We start from the raw sequence: 20231 nt of genomic DNA, 5'->3' as shown, positions 1-20231 counted from the left end.
ACCATAGATCTACCCCCATTCATCAATAATCTTATTTGCATAAGGTTCTCCTGAAAATTGAATGTTATTCTTTCTAGCTAGTTCTATAACACTTCCGCAAGGTGTGAATTCTCAATTTCACTAAATTCCTCCTTACCTAAAATACAAAAAATCATTTTCAACATAATTCATATTTGAACGTTGGATGATCAGTTTTGGCTTGTCTGGTAGCTCTGTTGAAGTATCACAATACCTCGTAGTTAACTTCAAAACTGTGCAGAATTTATAAACCTTATAAATTATTTAACAAACTTTATAAACTGTCTTATAACTTCAAATGTTGAATCCTCAGCAAGAATCACAACCTGTAAGTATTTTTTCGGATTTTGTTGTTTTGATCTAAGAGAAAGAGTTATCTATTAATATTCTGATCTAAGAGAAAGATTTCTAATAGTGAACATTGAGTTTTTGAAAATTTATAACTCTTTATAAATCGAAGTTATTTAGTAATGTAATTGACATGTTCAGTTCTCGACACTCATAAAATAAGCATATGTTCAAGCTTATATGAGAGCCACAACTCTGCCATCACACATTTTCTTTGATCTACAATGTTAATCATCAAATTCATCATTGTCTCTTGTTTTTTTTTTCTAAAGTCTTATTGACCAACCATTGACATTTTTTAGTTTCTTCTTGTGTCTTAGATTGCAGAGTCTGTTTCTTTTAGCAGCGATAAAAAGTATGATATAACGCAAGTGAAGGCTCCACCTCAGCTGCAGAAAACGATGTGTTAAGTAACTCAATCAACTAAAAGACAATTTAGAAAGGCTTATAAGACAGTTTAGAAAGTTTGTTAAATAATCAACTGCGCATCGCCTCACCGTCCTCTCCATCTCCTCCACGACCCTCCACGGAAACAGAGCATCATCAAGATGCGCAGTAAACGCGAAATCAAACGCACCGTCGAAAAATGAAGGTTATGAGGATCAGCTCTTCTCTCGAGAGGAAGCGAATCCACCAACTCCACGGCGGTAACGTTAGATAACTCGATCTGGGCCATCGCCATCGGAGCGTGTCCGGCGCCGGCGGAGAGGCAGAGAGCTTTGGTGTGGTTGCGAAGCAATCCGAGATCGCAGAATCGGAGGAAGTAAGAGGAGAAGGAGGAGAGACGCGATATCCAAGCCTTGGTTAGGGACAGAGGAGAAGGAGGAGAGACAGGTGGATCTCCGGTGAATCGGAGACAGAGAAGAAGAAAAAAGATCGAGAGAAAGAGAGAGGAAGAAAAGAGGATTGCGAGAGAGAGAGAGAGAGATAAAGTTAGGGCTAATATGGTCTTTTGGTCATTAATGAAAAGTGTATTTGTGAAAATGTCCCCATACTAGTGGTATACTTGAAATGTGGTACTAAAGAAAGTGTAGAAGTAAAATTTCCCCAAAATTAAATATATACTTTGATTTATTAGTTTTTGTTGCTTTTATTTGCTTCTTAATAAAGTTCTACCATTCATATTTATAACTTTTAATTTATATTTTTTAATTTTAAAGTAAAATTTCTATTCTATTAAAAAAATGAAGTACCTTTTAGAAATATTCATTCTTTCATTTTAAAAATTACAACTTGTTCCACTAAATTAATAACTATTAGTTAATTAATCATAAATCATTTATTTTGTTTTTATTTTCTAGTCAAACTTATCAAGCTTAATTAATTAAATACAAATCATTTATTTTGTTAGATTCTTCTTTAATCAAACATGTCATTATTCGCTAACAAAATCTACAATAAAATTAAACAAATTTATTTAAAATGTGATTACAAACTTCAAAAATTATATTTTCATGTATATTATTATTTCATTTCACATACAATATACAATATATAAACTATAAATGTTTTTATTAAAACATATAAAGTTATTTTCAAATATATGTTAAATAATTTGATGATTAATATAATTCACACATACAATATATTTGAATTATAAGAATACAACAAATAAATTTTAATTTAATATTGTCCTCAAAAATAAACATAGAAGTGGAATTTATTTGGCATATAAAAACATAGAAGTGGAAATTATTTCAATTTAATAGATTGATATGTTTCTAAGTTTTTTTTTGTGTTTCAAAAAAAAAAACTTAGAAACATATCAATCTATCTTATTAAAATATAAATATATTTTTTGGAATGATATATTTATTAATATACAGAAACATAATGGTTGGTTTAATTATAAATGAATACATCAAAAATGGTTAATATAGATAAAAAGTATTAATTGACTAATATATTATATAATATTATTTTGATTGGTTTTATATCTCACTGTAATATGAGCAATCAACAAACTACAGAAAATTAAAAATTATTGATCTATCATAAATGTTATATATTATAAATCGAACAAACACTCTCGTATGTCTATGTCTGTGCAACCATTACATTCGTCTGTTGTGAATAATTCCATATGTTTATTTTATTAAAAACAAATTGAGCTCTAGTCTATTCTATTAAAAAGGAATCATTCTTGAAAAATCTACCTATGAAAGTTGTTTGGACCTTTTCTTTTTATTATATTTTGGTCTTCCCCTATATATAAGGTTGGACCTATCTATAACAAGTTATTATATTTTTAGTTATACAATTAATTATTCTAACTATATGCGATTAATAACTAACTATGCATATTTATTTTTTCTGTTACCATAAAAAAATTAAAACCCTAATATAGTGGGATCACGATTATTGTGATGAAGAAATCAAAAGAATATGTAGCGACTTCTTAAACTATACGAGAATACTATATTAAACAAGATCAATCATATTTAATCCAACTATGATTACCAAATTTAATGACTCTTAAATATACTAACAACTACAAAAATATAAGTTAACAAATAATACCTTTTGAAACACTAACAAATAATACCTATAATATTATTTTTCTTCTTTTAATGAAAATGACTATTTTACAAAATGTTCTTAAAATTACAAAACAAATTAATTCTCATTGATGAAAATTTGGTATTTTGGGTTTTGGGATAAAGACTATACATACCCATTAATTAATTTAATTCTTTGCATTCATGATCTATTAAAAATTTCTTATTGTATCAATCTTAATTTTAATTTTATTAATAAGTGTAAACCCATTGTATGCTTCTAAACAAAATAAATAAACAATATACATTTAAATTGTAATAGTATTGATCAATACAAAAACTATAAATTAAAATGCATAACATAAATACAATAAATTTATTTATATGACAAATAAAAAATTTATTCAGTTTTTTTGTAGTATTGTAAAGTATATGAAATGTTTAAAAGGTATTAAAATTATGGTTTTACCGGGTTAATCGGTGTCGGTCCACGGATTAATGGCAAATTTTTTGGTTTTATTGGATTTTAATTAATAAGTTTTCATTGAATACAAATTTTGTGGAAACATATGAGTTTGTAAAAAATCTGACAGAATGCTACATGAAAAACATAAACCAGTCCGGATTATATACGACCACTATATTTACCAGCTCGATCACAGATTTAAATCGGATATAAAAATATTTCTTATATCTTAATTCGTTTATAAATCACATATGTACTCCACTAAAAAGAGTTCAATAATTTTAAAAAAGAAATTTCTTCGCACCATTTAAATGGTATTGATGCACTATTAGTCATCATCATTAATATTTGTGAATGTATAATTTGTACTTTAAATATTCCGGTACCCATTCAGTTTTTGGTTTGATTTTAATTTTGGGTTCTAAAGATATATGATCTGCTCGGTTCTTTTTTTTTCAGTTTGATACAATTCAATTTGAGATTTCGAATAAATGTACTTAAACTTATACTCTTATATAGAAATTTATCAAAAATTTATATTTAATTTCGAAAACAAACCCGCACTTTCCAAGCGCGGGTAAAAATCTAGTATTAATTAAAGTTAAAACATCAATCTTTTATATACTACAAAAAATAAAATAAAATCAATGAATAACAACTTTCCAAAAAGAATAAAAGAGTTGAAACATGTAAACTTGAAACCAAAAGAAAAGAAAAACAAAAATCCTAACTAAAATGAAAATATTAATTGACCAAAGAAGAAAACCAAAAATTGAGCTAAAATCTAAGACAAAGCCAGGAAGAATTCTAAGTTTAACAGAAAATTACCAATAGATAGAAAATAGTCTTTTCTCTTCCTAAAAGCACAAGTGAGAAAAGGAGAAAAACTCAGATATGAAATACAGATTACAAGTAATTTGGATAAGTAAAATTATATGAAATATTTACTAAATTGACGAAGCTTTATAACAAATCAGATAATTCGAATATTTTTATGAAGCATTATAAATATTTTTTTTCATTTTAAATATTTTTGGATAATTGATAATAGTTCAAATTACATGAACAAGTGATTCGGATCTCTCTTCCCTGTCCAACTCGTTTACATATCATTTCCGTATCAATTGGAAAAAATCAAATTATCTCAAACGGATACTTTTTTTTTTGCTTAAATCTCAAACGGATACTTATTTTCAACATGTATTTGTAAATTTAGTCAAATTTTCAAAAAGCTTCCTTTATATATTTTTTACTGAAATTATTAACTAAATGAGTAAATGTTGAAGACAAAAACTAGTATTAACTATATGTAGAAAGACCAAAGACTTTTCTGTCTTCAAAAGTAATAAACAAAATCAAGTACAAAGTAGAGAAGAGCATGGGAGCACGTTCGTTCGTTAACATATCAACAAACAAAAATGGAGAGCACATCATCTCCATCCCTTAAAGCCACCGCCTTCACTTTTGTTTACATTTTACGTTTTCTTCTCCACGTTTCCGTTTTAAAACCTCCTAGCCAAAGCAGAGAGACAAGGGTTTCACAATATGGCCAACTCCAAAAGATTGTTTGGAGTCGTAAGGAGGAAACTTCTCAGTCGATCTCCCAGCAGTATCACCACCATTCGCTCGTCTATCCCAGAAACTACTAAAGAACACATTGCCGCCATTAAAATCCAAGCTTATTTCAGAGGTCACCTGGTAAAAAACATATACATTTTCTCTGGTGATTACAAAACATTGTTCTTGAAAAGTTAATTACCATTGCAAGTGCTGTAGGCAAGGAGAGCGTTTAGAGCGTTGAGGAGTCTTGTGAAGCTTCAGGCGGTGGCGAGAGGAGTGCTTGTGAGGAGACAAGCTCGAATAGCATTACATTGTATGCATGCTCTTGCTCGCTTGCAGGTTAGGGTTCGTGCTCGTCAGATTCTCTCCCATTAAAATCCCATGATATCCACTCCTAAATTTGCCCTTGTTTCTTCTACCTCTCTTTGTGATTGTGACATCTACATATAACATACCATTGTCCTTTCAAATTATTGTGATTTTTGTATATTTAACTAATTAACCCTAACACTCTTTAGTTTGTACTGATAAACAAGATCAGTCGAGCTGAAATTTCTGTCTTAATTTTTGTTTAATGAAAAGTAGTAGACGATATACATTCTAAAAGGATCCATCCCCTATATATTAATTGTGAATCATTTGAAAAGTTATAACCTCAAGTTTGTAATAATTAAAAATAGCCCCTTCCTACGTGTCCTTTTGTTGTGCTCTTAATTGTCTTACGTGGCAGTATAATAGAGCTCATTATGTTGAGCTTAGTATAAAATTAAACATCCTAGCAAAATGTTATGTAATTGTTACACCGTCAAATACAATTGTCACATTCCCCTATCGTCATTACTCATATACTCCTTACACAATGATTCGCTATATCTACATAAGTAAACTTTTGATTATGTATTTAATTCTAAATTTTATTATTAACATAATGGTTGGGCGTATTGAATTCGGAATGGGCTGACCGAATATGTAAAGGTACTATTTATTACGTATATGCTTTTCGTGCAAGGCATGAGTAGAGTAGAATGTCGTGTTTTGGAAGACTTCGTTGTAACTTTTCCTATATATACTTTTATAGTTTGGTACGAAGAATAAAAGTTGACAAATATTTTCTTTAAATCTATTCTAGGATGTCATCTAAAATCGCATGGCCAAACCATGAGAAGGTCATAAAATATAGAAAATATAATTATAGGGGATTTGCATTCAACTTACCGTTTATATAATTTTAGAAATTCATTTGTAAGATGCTTACTTAAAAACCTTTTTAATTTACAGATTGCTAAAGGGATATGGCGCCAGCTTATGTTTTCAAAGGAAGAAAACATAAGAGAAGACGAGTATGTGAATGTACTTGAACACCAACAGAAACAAAAGTTCTTGGAATGGATGAAGAATCAATCAGAACTTGCTGGAAATGTAGCGTGCTCTTCTATATGTTGTTTTGTTTGGCATACTATGTCTAAAACGTGGAAACCAAAATATGATAACAAAGACGAGTGTTCTCTGTTGATCCAATTTATTTAAAGAAAATTTGTTCAATTTTTATTTTGTTTATTAATTTTACTATCCAGTTTTCGAAAGAAACCAAAATACGCTTCTTTCGACGACAGAGTCAATGATGAAATGTGATTGTGTATGTCTATATCATACTAATTTGTTTTAAACTGTTGATGGATTGCCAAGTATTTGATGATAAGGTCATACATAAAGACAATAGAAACACCGTTAATTCTTATGATAACTCAATTTAACCGGTATGCCAAAGTTTAAATATCTTAGAAACACTGTGGAAAGAAAACACTGAACCATGGAATTTATTTTCTATAGGGGATTTGTATTGCGAAATTAAAACAAAATACTATAATATTGTCACATGTATCGTAGTTATTCGATAACATATGGTTTGTTATACTTACTTTGTAAGTATATGTCGTGGCATACATTAAACTTAGTATGCAATATTTAAATATAATATAACTTTGACTTTGGCAACAAGTTTTAAATCAGTAATGGTATTGCCAAAAATAAAGAAGTATCTTTTAATGATCGATTGGCCATCACGTTTATCCTATATTTTTGAGACTTAGTTTAGGAACGAAATTTGCAATCATTAATGCTATAAAACCATATAAAGGAAATAATAATATTTAACTTTACGTACCCATTAAATATTTGTGTGGCCATCACGTTTGCTTCGACACCAAGGTTTCATCGATGTTAATGTGATATATGAGATAAGGAAAACAAAATATGTAGTTTCCTGTGACCCTTTGATGTTAATGTGATCTCTACTGTTTGTTAAAAAAAATTGTCCTTTTTTTAACAGGATTCCACCAAATGCTTATTGATGTCTTGCAACAAGCATTCGAAGGGATAATGAGGAGGACGTTTGGTGTTACATTTTATCGTTTTCAGTTTTTTTCTTTCAGTTTTTGATTTTGCTTTATAATGTTCCTGGGTTTTATAACATAAGATAAATTTATTTTGATCTCTATTTTTACAATGCTAAATGATAGTTAATTTTTCACAAGTGCGTCCTTTACTGGGTCGTATAATTAATTATCTCACTATTGTGTCAATACAGTTGATGCTAACCTTATTAGTAGACGTCCTATTGTCTGAAAAAACACCCTTAGTTCCCACCTCTTCAATCTTTCTCTGCAATGTGAAACTCTTATTCAATATAAACTAAAATATATCGTCAACTCAAATACATTTAAGGATAATTCACAAAGTTTTGCTTTGCTTGATTGTTTAAGTATACTCATATCAAGCAAAGAATTTTTAATACTAATCATAAAAATTCTATTTCAATCAAGCAAACAATCATTAAATTTTAACATTTTTATCAAGCATTTGAATTCAAATAGATACTCCTAAATAGAATTTAGATTTGTTGAAATCATATAGGTAAACGATGGATTTAGGTTTTCTGTGAAAGCTATGTCAGATTTCAACCTATATTCGAGACCCGATTGAAAAATAAATACCGAAACAAATGAAACTCCCTGCAATTGATAATTGATTTTACAGATCTCAAAATATTATCAACTTGACTAACCTTATAGCTTCTCATTTTCTGAATCGATTGTTTACTCTGTGGAAGACCAGTAACCTTCGATTGCTGTTATTGATTAGGTTTGGAACGGGAATACGTATTGCACAGAGAGATAAATCAGAAGATCGCTTTGGAATCGTCTGTGACGGTGATAAACGAAACAGTCGATTCGGGAACGGCAAATATGGGAAAAATTAAAAAAATTTGGGAAACAATATATCTGCAATTTGTGTTAAGACAATGACTTGCTTTTCCCCTCAAATATTGGACAATCATAATTAAGGAACAAATATAATCGGGCCTTTCAATTTATTTGTTTATTATTATGGCCCATTATAATTATTCAACTCATCTATTATGTTATATATGTTACGACAATATAATTTACATAAATGTTGTGAGAAATATTTTTTTTAATTCCAAGTTCTATTAAGTTGTGTTAAAGTCTTTACAATAATCAAATATAAATCTTTTAATAAGATTAGTTACCAAAAAAATGGTATGCTATTTTATTTGTCTTACTAAAAATATATCACATACTCGGTAATAAACAAAAATATTTATAGAAAGATCATTGACTGTAAATACAATTTAATCTTCCAATATCTATAAATACTTATATAACGAAAAAACAAAAATCCTATATCTCTTAATAAAAACCCCACCACATATCAGTAATATTCATCTTATAACCTAATTTTTAAAAAATTTTAAAAAATCTCACCCCGCGCAAGGCGCGGGTCTAATCCTAGTAGATTATTATGAAGCAAAGCAGTAGAAGATATTTATTATACTTGGGAAAGAAGCTGATGGGGTACCTTGGATAGCAAGAAAGGCTTAGACCTCCATTGAGACATACCATTTTGACTAGTAAATTGACTTGTTTTTCTGAGAATCTGGAAATTATAAGCAAGTAATACCATAAAGAAAGGATATATGAATCTCCATTTTCAACACATACATAAGCAAAACGTCAATATATTGCTATAGGTAGATCTACAAGAAACAAAGAGAGACGAGAGAGCACTGAGATATTGACGCGGCTCAATCAGATAACTAAGAGAGTTGTCCGCGGTGTGGTTCGAGAAGATCTGAGTGAACCAGGCCAATATCAAAGAGGACTCTCTAGTGGTGCAGATTCAAAGGAAGACATATGAGAAAATAAAAGAAGATAGACGTTGTGAGGGGAAGTGTGATGAGGAGAAGGTGAGAATGTCTGTGGGGGAGAGTTATAAAGGAGAGGTATTAAATTAGGGTTAAAGAGAGAAGGAAATGGAAGGTATGGAGCATTAAAACCACATCTACTACCAATGCACAAAAGGCTGGCTTAACCCTCTTTACTCCATTTTCTTCTCTCTTCTCTCTCTTTTTATTTCAAGTTTCATATTACATATGTATCCATCGTTACAAACTAAATTGGCTATGCAATGTGAACCAATACTACTTTGTCTCCTACTCTGTCTTTCCTCGTTGAGTTTCACAACCAATTATTTAAAAAAAAAAATTGTGGTAACGTATGAAGATTTGAGGAAGAAGTTAAAAGAACATTGAAGATGCTATGTAATAAATTTTGAGGGAATCTCGCAGAAAAGATGGGACACTGGCTGCCTGCAACCATTAATGTTCTTACTGCTCTTTTTTTTCCAACTACTATACGCCCTCTCTTCCTCTCTCTGTGCCTTTCTGCTTTTTACTACCTCAAGTGAGTTATGAACCCTAATGACCTCTCTCTCTCCGTTGAAGAGATTCGAGTTTTTAATGTCACATTGTGTAACGCCAGAGCTTTGTGATGAATAACTATTCCTTTTTTTTTGTCTGTTGTTGTGATGGGTGGGGAAGGCAAGAACTATTGCACACCCGTATTTACGTTTCTCTCTAGCTCTACATTTAACGTCTACGGTCCACCATTGCCATAAATTTATGCAGAAACACACACTATCTTTTTCTACCCAATTATATTTTCTTAAAGACTTCCAAAATATATTAAAACTTACCTGCTCTTGCTGAACACATTATTTTCAGGTTATAATTACCATTGAGTAGCTTAATATCACTGCTCATTAAAAATAACACTGAGTCATTCAATCATGAATTAATTTTCTAAGTATATATCAAAACTTTTATGATTCAAAGTATATTTTATAAACATACTAGTGGTATTCCGGCGCTACGCGCCGGGCTCGTATGTTTTATTCTCTAAAGATTTCTAAATTGCTTTTTTATCCATTTGATAATAGTTAGTGACTGTAATGCATTACTTTGTTTTGTAGTTGCTTAAGTAAAAAAAAAGAATAGCATAAATGGTTTTCATGGATCAATGCATCAAAAATAGAATTGATACTGATAGTTACACCAAAGTAAATATAATTGAACTTAAAACATAAAGTAAAATCGATGTTCCAAATACATAAAGTAAAATCGATGTTCCAAAAGGAAACACGTAAATGCATGAGTTTGTTTTGTGATCATCTTGTTTGAATGAAAATAGCAAATTTGTTCATCCTCTTAAAGTAATAACAATCTTCGCATGCTTTGTCCATGTCATAGACGTAGCAATATGTTAGGGATTTCATTGTAGACGTATTGGTTAAAGTAGACTATAGTAAGCTAAAATGTGGAACTTGCTTTTCGCCAACAAATGATTTGCAATTTACTCCTTATGCTAGTGATGTGAATTAGAGCATGCCTTATGAGTCGTTGGTGCAAAAACTGAGATAAAGTGAAGCCGATTGTTAGTTTTGAATTGCATGCAATGGCATCGTTGCAAAGGGAAGGTATTAAGGGTAGTTTTAGTGAATGAGCTCTTATACACATTCATCAATCTAATTTAGACAGACTTCCCTTGTTTTAATCTTATATCGGAATCAAAACTGAGATGAGTGTATTTGGTTTAGCTGATTTTGTGTGAATAAGTTTAGTATGCGCCTGGCTTGTTTAAACCATTCTTCTACGACCAAGGAAATACATGTTTTGTTTATGAAATATCGGCAAGAGATTTGAATTATTTGATTGATAACTCATGTTTTAGAAGCTATATTATATTCGCTTCTTTTTAAACTGAATTTGAATTTTAAGAATATATATTTATTACAAATTAATTATTGGATGTGATAATGTATCAGTTATTGTCAATTTTATGATGAACTTTGTGACCGAGAAAGAAAAATCATGAAAGCCGATTCTTATTTTATCTTTTATCTTATTTGGTCTTTGTTTGATTAGACATGAAAAAAAGACAAATTAATCTTATTTTATCTTATTTTATCATATTGTATTTATGAATTTGTTCTTTAACAAATATTTTTGTGGATTATATGTATAATGTAGCTGTAAAATTTACAAACGTTAATCTCGTAATGATATATCATTGCTGAAAACATGGCATATATTCTATTAAAACAGGAACATGACCTATTGACATAGGTTGGTCCAACTATTTTAATATAATTATTAAAACATTTTATTAATCATTTAAGAGAGAATATTATATATAGCAAAACACAAATATGACTAAAAACACAAATATAAAAATTAAATTTCTAAAAAATGTAAAAAAGCGGGTCAGAATCTAGTTTTTTTTTTGAATTCATGCTCCATAGCGAATTGTAACGAATTGAAAGATTTAAGGCAAATCCATTCATTAACATTTAACTTCTTCACAAGATTACGTACACTTTTGTTTTCTAATAAAACTTGAAACGCTGGATTTTTTACCTAGCTAGGGAGGGGGAACGTCAAGTTTGATAATTGGAGTTGATTCCAGACTGTCTTCCTTTTTAACACTGAATGTTATTAAGCCACCAAGGCAAAGGATCCAACAATGTTATACAGACAAAGACAACAAAGACACACCAGTAGGCATAGAAGAAGAGGCCTAACTTCAAAAAAACGAAGTAGGCTAACGATAGAGAGAAGAGAAACAATGTATCATTTCCACTCTTTCACTTCCAGATAGGAGTAAGAAGAAAATGTACGTTCTCCAGGTCATGGATTTGAGGCTACTGCTTCTGCAGAGTTCAGAGGAAGAAGCCACGAAGGAACGCTGTTGGCGATGAACGATTAGTATGTTCAGAGGCTATATATATTATATATGCAGTGTCTTTCCACCAAGAAGCTTCAGCCTCTCTCACATGAAGCCTTTCTTAGCTTCTCCCAATGCAGTCTGCTGCTCTTTTATCTCCTTTTTTTGTCTTCTCTCCATGAGCCCGTGTAGCCTCTCCAGCTCATAAGGACACACTCCTTGTTGTTCCTCCAATGGTTCTGAACAGTTCCAAGCGCCATTTCCAAACGCCTTTTCCAAATGCCTTTTCCTTGTTGGGGTCTTGTGCATCACCAACCTTGATTAGCAAAGACGTGTAATAATGTATTAGACAGTTCTCAAATAATATATACATAACAATTGTGCTTAGTATAGAAGATGAACCTGTTGGTGGGTGACGTCAGCAGCAGGTACATTGGTCAATTTACACACTTCAGTGTCAAATGCTACTAATTCTGCGGTGTCGGTTGCATCATTTCGACATGGTACCTTGCATTTGTCAAGTTTAGTTTGTTATTTTCGTTCTCTTACGGGTTCGTTTTTGTAAACATTTTTTTTAAAAAGAATACAATCATGAGAATTTACCTAACAACTCCAACAGCGTCTTCCTTATTACAGAAAGCACATGTGAAAGATGAAAGCCACGGTTCAATTTCCTTGAGCATATGGAGCAGCCAATATAGCACCATCCATTTGATGTTTCTATTCCCCTCACAACCACTTTGCAAATGAACTCTACCGCCTGCAGAATAATAAACTAAACTTGTAAACCATTGCTCATATAAACCGTTTCAGAAAAAAAAAGTTCCATTAGAGAAGACAATAAAGATAAATGTTATGTGGGAGCCTATACGATGAAGTTTAGACAAAGAATCCAAATCTTTGACTGCTTGAATATCAAGGACTTTAAAGTCAAGTAGTTTACCTTGAGCTTGGAATAATTACCCTCCTGTTTTTATCCAATCTGAAGAAGATCAAACTCAGTTTGAAGTTCTGCTTCAAGCTGATCCAGTCTCCTCCAAAATCTTATTCCCCTTCCTTAAACCCGTAATGTTTTAAAGACCGTCATGTCCAACACACAAAGATGTCTCCAGGAACTGTGGAGGTTAATAGTGATCAGTAGAAGATTCTGGGCAATCTACAACGTCACTCATCGTGGAATACTGGGAAGTTCAGTTCTTGTTGTCCAAAGAGAGGCACTTGCTGTTTTCGCCTCAATTCATCATTGTGAAATTCTAATAATTTCTCTATATTGCCGCATCTCCTAATAATCTCTTGATGTTCTGACATTCAAGAAGCTTCTGTATATCGTTCCTTAGGTCGACGATCTTGTGAATCTCTTCTCTACCAGTAACGATCAGATTTAGTAAATAACAACTCACTCCAATGCTGAACAAAACTCCCTTCTTTGCAGTTCTGAAGACAAAATTGAGTGGGAGGAGGGATTAACTACATGTAAACGCGGAGTAAAGATCTGAGTTATGGCTGGTGAAGACGTTATGTAGATCGGAACGTCACCTTAAGTTTTCGTGGGATTTCATCGTCGAGGTCGCCGCTTAAGAGAAAGACGGAAGAGGGTAACCTCATCCCATGTAGGTTTGTGTGCTAAAGTATGGGCTTGAGGTTTGGACTTAATCTGCAGTTTAGATAAAAGCCCGGAAAAGTAAAAGAAATAATCGATCAGCAGAAAGCAAAAAAAAAATCGGAAGTACCCTGGTAAGCCGACACATGTCGAGATTTGCCCTCTCCTACCTGATGACGTGGCTTAATGAGGAGAGAGACAAGTCTGTTTTATTGTATAAGATTCCTTCTAAATGGACAAATCAATCAAGGAGTTGATTTTCAAGTGTATATTAGGTTGCTTTTTGTCAACATATAGCAGAAAAATTAATGAAAGATAAAATCATTTTAAATTCCTAAATAAACTAATAGAAAAACTAGTTATGAAATCATTCTCAATATAATTTATCTCGGATTGCATAAACTAGACTAGTAACCCAAAAGTGAGGAAAAAAAAATAAACCAAACTCTTTCATTTTGAATTCAAGTTTAACTAAAACGGATTTATATGATTATGGGGGTGATTGGTTGGCCGGTAAGAAGTGACTTTAGTTTTAATTTTCATCTACAACCTTAAATACTATCAATCATGTTTTATCTTAGTTCTTAAAGATACAACCAAAAAAACTAAAGCTACAGCAAAAACATACAAAAAATGGTTGTAAAAATCTTATTTTCTAAACCTCCATCTTTTTTTTTTTTTTTTTTTGTCGGCTACCCATGTGAACTAGATCAAGTGGTGGCAGACGAGCCGATTCTCCGAAGAGCATCTCCGTCTGTCCGGGTCTGATCTATATGGGAAAAGATATATCCTCTAGTTCTTGCTTCTTTCGCTAGCGTGTCCGCTCGACCATTCCTACTCCGAGGAATATGAGACACGCTCACATCTTCGAAGTCTTCCTGTAATCTCCGGAACATCTCGATCTCTATCGCAAAAGTTGGCCACTCCACCGGGTTCGTAGTCATGTCCACAAGGTCCGAACAATCCGTCTCGAACCGTATCGAAGGCATCCTCATGGTTCTCATACATGAGATAGCCCAAAGTAAACCTTCCATCTCAGCATGCAAAGCTGAGAGGCTTCTATTACACGCCCGTAATCCAAAGTGTTCCTCCATCTTTTTATCTGTAAGAAATTTTAAAGCTACATTATTTAAAGCTAAATAAAAAAATTCTACCGACTAAATTCTAAAGTAAATTTTCTACAGTTACAGCCCAACCAATCACCTCCTATTTATTTTGATAATTACAAAAAATAATATTTTTCTGTAACACTAAGCCTTTTTTTTCAAGTAACACTAAGTCAGTAAATGGGAAAACAATATGTAGAAAGAAACTTATAATACTCAGGTTGATTTCAACCTTCTCTCTACATGGCTACAGAATATGATCCCAGTTTACGGTAGATTCCTCCATATGAGAAAAAACTAAAAGTCTGCAAAGTCAACTATTTTAAACTCCTCAAATTTAAGCTTCCACTTGGCACCAAACAAGTAGAGATCAACAAGTAAGGTAAGCTTCACTTTGTTTCATTACTCTGGATGGGAAAGAGAATCATAAACAACTGAGAGGTAAGTGAGCTTAAATACTTCCTTATGGAATAAACCGACATAAACGTGCAACATGTATGGCATCTTATTGGGATAAATATAATGAAAGGATGGACCCTGAAGCGAGGACAAATGTATTCTGATGAATGCTCTGTCATAAATAATGTACACTTGAGAGCTGATTCTTGGATTCATTCACGTATTTAGAATGTAAATCATATTATCAAACACTTCTCTGTAGAGAGTTTTATCCAATACAAACATAGAGGGAAAGGCTTTACTACATTCATTCATCCATCAACAACAATTACATCATCACACACAAGTCTGTTTGAACAAATAAAAATCAATAATAATTACTGGAATGGGTTCGGTTCCAAACGTGTGTGGCTTTCACGTTAAAATTATACATTCTTTTATACCAACAAAGTGATATATATATATATATATATGTATATATTTTTGTAAATAACTACAAAAGATGGGAACCTAAAAACGTGGGAGTAGCTTTTAGAGTTTCTTTGGGAAGGTCATACCGCGGCCTCGGATAGAAAGAGAGGGTCCTCTGGCAGAGCTCACTACATTGGTATCAAGGTAGATGACCACCACAGTGATGTCATCGTGGAAATGCCTCCTCACGCCTCTCTCTATCTTCATCAGATCAGAGTATCTCATCTCTCTCTTCTTCGCTGCCGCTTGCATTGCCATTTTCACCAGCCTACGTGCTATCCCCTGCTTTTAAAGGACACAATCAATACTTGGTTTTTTAAAAAAGAACAAGATGAAGAAAAGAGTGTCTAACGCACGTTTCGTGGGTGGTTCTGAACGATGTCAACAGCTTCTTGGTTGCTAAGCTGTTCCCATAGTCCGTCTGAAGCAAATATCAGAAACTGGTCTTGTGGTTGTAGCTCATGCTCTGTGATCGACGGTTCTCCACTCAAGATTGGTCTTTTGATCGGCTCACGGAGTCTGTACTTAGTGTACAATGGTTCTCTGTTGAACTCTGCCTTCTTAAGATACATGTCTCCTATGGACCTAGATACCTGCCAAACAAACAAACAACCTCTAGCGTCTTTTGGCTTCAAGAAACCAAGTAACAAGTTTAATCATGTACCTGAATAAGGCCCTTAACGCGCCACACATTATGCTTTAACACGACGATATGCGAGTCATCCGGGTGCAAGGAGTGCATCTCCTGTCTAACAGACTCGATGCTCACATTATGTTCAGCTGAGAGCTGAAGCGCAATAGCCTCACCTGTGGCCTTCATAGCTCTTCCAAGGACAGCACGGGAATCTCCAACGTTAGCTATGTAAAGCATCCCTCCGCATATAACACCCACAAGGCAGCAAGACCCCACCGCTGCAATAAGTGGCTTAACTGGCCACTGCTTTGTCACTACCCCAAGAAAGCCTTCTTCAGTCGCTTCATAAGCCTTTCTAATCACGTCCATCGACATAGAGCCTTGCTCAGCTGCAAACCCTGCAGTATTCAATAAGATCTTTTTAGTTTCAATCAACAAGCAAGTATGTACAAATGACTCAGCTACTCACTCTTTAAATGCTGAAAGAGATGATCGTTAACAAAGCGGGAGGTCTCAGGGCCGCCATGACCATCATAGATTCCGATAAAAGTACCATAAGGACCAGAGGCAAGCGTACTCAAAGGACCAGACTCAACTTGGCTCTGATCCTCGAGGAGATTGTTGGCCTGAACAACAGCCATAGAGAAGTCGCCAAGTAGGTGCTGACCAGAGTCTTTGTACCAGAGAAGTCCATCTTGTTTTCCGGAAGAATCAACGGACCTCCCCGATGAAGGCCACAGACAAGCGCTCAAAAGTTTCATTAAAGTTGTTAACATCCCCCTCCCTCACGCCGCCACCATCAGGGAAACTCTCTTTCTCTTCCTCCACATAGGGATACAAGATCAAACAAGTGTAAAGGAGTAAGCTTTATGGATCTGCAGTTCAAAAATAGAAATGGGTTCTCAGAATTTCCCAAAATAGAAACCAAGTAGTAACTTAATCGGTGATGGAAACAAAAAAGATTGGAACTTTATCAAATTGAGGAAGATGGGTACCTGAGATATGTAACAGGGAGAAGTCAACAGATTCGAACGACGATGATGCACAATCAAAAGGAACTCCAGAACTGAGATCAAAATCTTAGACAAAGGGTTTAGTAGTAACCAGAGAAGATATCTGATGAAACTTTAGAAGAGGAAGAAGAAGCGATGGAGATCTGAAAGGATCAAAGAGAGAGAGGGATGGATGGATCTGAGTTGGATCCAGGAGGAGGAAGAAGAAGAAGAAGGGCTTGGTGGTGACGAGCCTCTCTGTGAGAGGAAAGACGAAAGAGAAGAGAAAGGGCTCCACAGCTTCTAACCAGACAATCCAATCCCTGTTACTGGATCAGATTTTTCTATTAAAACCTAACTCTCTTCTCTCTTGTTCCTCTAATTGACTTTTCCTCTTCTTTTTTCTTATTTTGCTAAACGGTCCTCTATCTTTCTAATACTTTCAATTTATGACACTAACTAATCACTCTCTTTATTAGGTCCCAAACGATTTGAGGGTTTATTTTATAGGCGGAGAAGCTACACGAAAAGTGTTGCGATTATATATACGAAACAAATGGAAAGAGAAGTGTGGTGTGTTGGTCGAAGAAGATTGATAGTTTACATAAAAAAAAGAGGAAAAAAAGGTGGAATATCTGTGAGTGATTGAAAGAGAGACACGTGATATAGTGACATCATTTTAAAGTTAGCTGTCTTAATAAGGATATACGTGTGGACCGTGTGGTGTGCAAATCAACTTCCACCTCCATCTCCACCTGCACCTGACCGACCAGCTTCACTTTTTTACCCGTTTCCTCTTCACTTCTCCCATGTGCTTTGCTTTCCTCTCTTCTCTTCTCTCCACATCATATTTTAAGAATTAAAAAAATATCAGTGGGCCTTTTCTCTATTAAATAGTCATTTAGAATGGGCCTTTCAGAGGTATGATTAGCCTTATGAACAAGAGGCCCCGCTGTAGATTCACAGAAGTGAAAAAAGCAAAAAAGGTGGGGGGAGTAGTCAAGAACATCAACCCTACTTTCACTCGTTGCCAAGACACTGAGGAATCGCAGAAATTTCACACGTGTAAATTTTGTCACGTTTTCTTTTTTAGTGTTTTGTCTAAGAATATATAACCAAACTTGGCTTCACTCAATCATCACTACAAATTTTAACGTGTTGCATTTTTAGTTTTCTGTTTCGTGTACATATAGATTCACACTAACTTATTGTTTTCCAGACTACATTTTAACAAAGGATCAATTTATATAATTAGTATCTGTTCTTTGGATTCACATATAAAAAGGAGAAAATATGCAACATCATTCAGAGATAACGACGTCAACGGATCAACCACTTTGCCCGAAGCCACGTCGTGTGTGTCCTTCTCTTCCTGATTTCCTCAAACCTCTCTCATGTCCCCTACACTCTTCTAACTGGTAACATTATATGATCTAGATTGTTAATATATATCTGCTTTCAGTTACGTTTGGTCTCTAGCATTTTCATTTCATAAGGATGTGTGAGGTGTTTCCTATGTATGCGCAAATAAATAATCCTCAAAAAAAAAAAAAAACTCCTCCCCTGCTTTTTCCTTGCCTTTATTGAAACTTCATCATGATGGCTCCTACATGTTTGTGCCAGCCAACAAAGTTCAGAGGGAAGAAGCGGCGTTCTCAGCATAATTGATAAGGTCATACTTGTTTTCTTCATCATAGATATAATTCTCAATCCAAAATTAGTAGTAATAACTTGACCAAACAAAATTAGTAGTAAGAACTAGCATGTAAAATAATTCAAAAGTCTGCTTGTTCTTTTCCTTTTTGTCAACATTCACTGTTTTTTAAGGAATATAAAACATGAATATATATCATAAATCACACGTATAATAGAATGGGAGGAGTATCTCCAAATTTACATGCACATGCATGGTTCTTGAGAGTTAATTAAATAAAAGTATATACTATATTGTGGTAGGTGCAGCCGATAGAAGGTGGAACAGTAGAGTCAATGTGGTACGCAGGGTCTCCACCTAGGCGAACCGGGAATCCTCTTGTACACGACCGTCATTTCATTCACTGCCTCGATCTTCTCCCCAGTTTCTCAAGCACTAAGGCTTGATCTTCACATCTTCTTGGAGGATATATGCATTCATAGCTGCACACAAGAAGAAAACGAAAAAAAAAGCTCCTTACATGCATCCACATTTATTGCCATATATATCTCGATATATCTCACCGTAAAGAACATTAACCTCATCAAGTAGAGGGTTTGCATACAGATATGCATCTGCTACTCAAGAAGTTTGGAGTTTGTTCTTTGTAGAATTGTATTTTGGATTGGTATTCTTGATCACCAAAAGTCCACACTGAAGTCAGCACAACACTGCTTACAAAACCAGCACCCACTTATATAGTACACGATGAGCGCATAGACCATTATCTCTTTTTATTAGGTCTGGATGTTTTTAATTTTTATTATAGACCATTATCTCTTTTGAGTTTGTTATGCCTTGTATTGGAGACATTCCTATAATTTTATATAAGACTTGTGTTCCCTTTGATTCTACCCGTCCGTGTAAGTTCCAGACTTTCTATCTTTTTTTGTTAGAACAGTTGATCGGTTGCTTGTATAGAGCTTCTTTTCCAAAATACAGTTAAAATTTAAATAAATGAGTATGTTTATGGAGATTCAATTTTCTTTTTGAATGTTTATCGAGATTAGAGATAAATCATTTTTCGACCAAAACGTAAAAACAAAAACAAAAAGAGATCAGTGAGTTAATTTATGATTGTGATTACGATCCAGGCTACCAATTTTTAACAACGCTTTTTTTTAAGGCAAAATATTACGGCTGCAACTGGAATGCTAAATTTTGGAATAGAATTGTTTGGAATGCATCATTTCATAGAATTCCAAAAAATATTTACCAGTTACATGAAACACCTTTTAAAATCAATTCCACATATTCCAAAAATGGAATAAAACTTAAAACAAATCCTTTGTAAAATCTTTTCCATTTGTTCCATATAAAAAATGATCGTGAATGTGTGGGATGATTGGAATTCCAATTCCAAA

The 20231-nt window shown here is 33.4% G+C and overlaps 3 protein-coding genes and 1 long non-coding RNA gene across 7 annotated transcripts; 2 read left to right on the top strand and 2 right to left on the bottom strand.

The window, feature by feature from the left end:
* Positions 1-4646: 4646 nt before the first annotated feature.
* LOC111200307 lies at positions 4647-10464 on the bottom strand. 2 transcript variants are annotated; one of them, XR_007316511.1, is made up of 3 exons: positions 7955-10464; positions 7489-7551; positions 4647-5330 (listed from the first exon to the last, which is right to left on the bottom strand). It is a non-coding gene; the product is annotated as an uncharacterized LOC111200307 (long non-coding RNA). The 2 variants fall into 2 exon arrangements; XR_002653917.2 differs by lacking the exon at positions 7489-7551 and having other exon boundaries at positions 8770-10464.
* Positions 4876-7482, top strand: LOC111208777 (protein IQ-DOMAIN 20). Of its 2 annotated transcripts, XM_048741051.1 has the most exons (3): positions 4876-5028; positions 5107-5229; positions 6169-7482. In XM_048741051.1, exons 1-3 carry the CDS (start codon positions 4876-4878, stop codon positions 6415-6417), a joined length of 525 nt encoding a protein of 174 aa, XP_048597008.1. In that variant the 3' UTR covers positions 6418-7482. The 2 variants fall into 2 exon arrangements, with proteins under 2 accessions (XP_048597008.1, XP_022563952.1); XM_022708231.2 differs by lacking the exon at positions 6169-7482 and having other exon boundaries at positions 5107-5454.
* A 4897-nt stretch (positions 10465-15361) lies between the features above and the next one.
* Positions 15362-17744, bottom strand: LOC111200306 (probable protein phosphatase 2C 46). The gene is made up of 5 exons (XM_022691069.2): positions 17178-17744; positions 16652-17057; positions 16213-16580; positions 15905-16141; positions 15362-15830 (listed from the first exon to the last, which is right to left on the bottom strand). Exons 2-5 carry the CDS (start codon positions 16956-16958, stop codon positions 15609-15611), a joined length of 1134 nt encoding a protein of 377 aa, XP_022546790.1. The 5' UTR covers positions 16959-17057; positions 17178-17744; the 3' UTR covers positions 15362-15608.
* Positions 17745-18098: 354 nt separating this feature from the next.
* LOC111200599 lies at positions 18099-19685 on the top strand. Of its 2 annotated transcripts, none has more exons than XR_002654263.2 (3): positions 18099-18592; positions 18798-18846; positions 19137-19685. XR_002654263.2 is itself a non-coding variant. In XM_022691813.2 (3 exons), the coding sequence occupies exons 1-3, from the start codon at positions 18468-18470 to the stop codon at positions 19272-19274; spliced, it is 318 nt and encodes a 105-aa protein (XP_022547534.1). In that variant the 5' UTR covers positions 18109-18467; the 3' UTR covers positions 19275-19685. The 2 variants fall into 2 exon arrangements, 1 of the variants encoding a protein (XP_022547534.1); XM_022691813.2 differs by having other exon boundaries at positions 18109-18592; positions 19131-19685.
* Positions 19686-20231: the final 546 nt, after the last annotated feature.

This window comes from Brassica napus, chromosome A9 (assembly GCF_020379485.1).
Source record: "Brassica napus cultivar Da-Ae chromosome A9, Da-Ae, whole genome shotgun sequence".
Lineage (NCBI taxonomy): Eukaryota > Viridiplantae > Streptophyta > Magnoliopsida > Brassicales > Brassicaceae > Brassica > Brassica napus.
The sequence above is the reverse complement of the archived record's forward strand: the minus strand, read 5'-3'. Positions and strand labels throughout refer to the sequence as shown.

Bases quoted from the DNA above. Each gene is read 5' to 3' on its own strand.
- LOC111200306 (XM_022691069.2), bottom strand. From the start codon at position 16,958: ATGTTAACAACTTTAATGAAACTTTTGAGCGCTTGTCTGTGGCCTTCA. The intron at 16,142-16,212 runs GTACATGATTAA...TTTGTTTGGCAG, and splicing joins GCGTTAAGGGCCTTATTCAG to GTATCTAGGTCCATAGGAGA. The intron at 15,831-15,904 runs GTGCGTTAGACA...CTTTAAAAGCAG, and splicing joins TTCAGAACCACCCACGAAAC to GGGATAGCACGTAGGCTGGT.
- LOC111200599 (XM_022691813.2), top strand. From the start codon at position 18,468: ATGCAACATCATTCAGAGATAACGACGTCAACGGATCAACCACTTTGC. The intron at 18,593-18,797 runs GTAACATTATAT...TGTTTGTGCCAG, and splicing joins CCCCTACACTCTTCTAACTG to CCAACAAAGTTCAGAGGGAA. The intron at 18,847-19,130 runs GTCATACTTGTT...ATATTGTGGTAG, and splicing joins TTCTCAGCATAATTGATAAG to GTGCAGCCGATAGAAGGTGG.
- LOC111208777 (XM_048741051.1), top strand. From the start codon at position 4,876: ATGGCCAACTCCAAAAGATTGTTTGGAGTCGTAAGGAGGAAACTTCTC. The intron at 5,029-5,106 runs GTAAAAAACATA...CAAGTGCTGTAG, and splicing joins CTTATTTCAGAGGTCACCTG to GCAAGGAGAGCGTTTAGAGC. The intron at 5,230-6,168 runs GTTAGGGTTCGT...TTTAATTTACAG, and splicing joins ATGCTCTTGCTCGCTTGCAG to ATTGCTAAAGGGATATGGCG.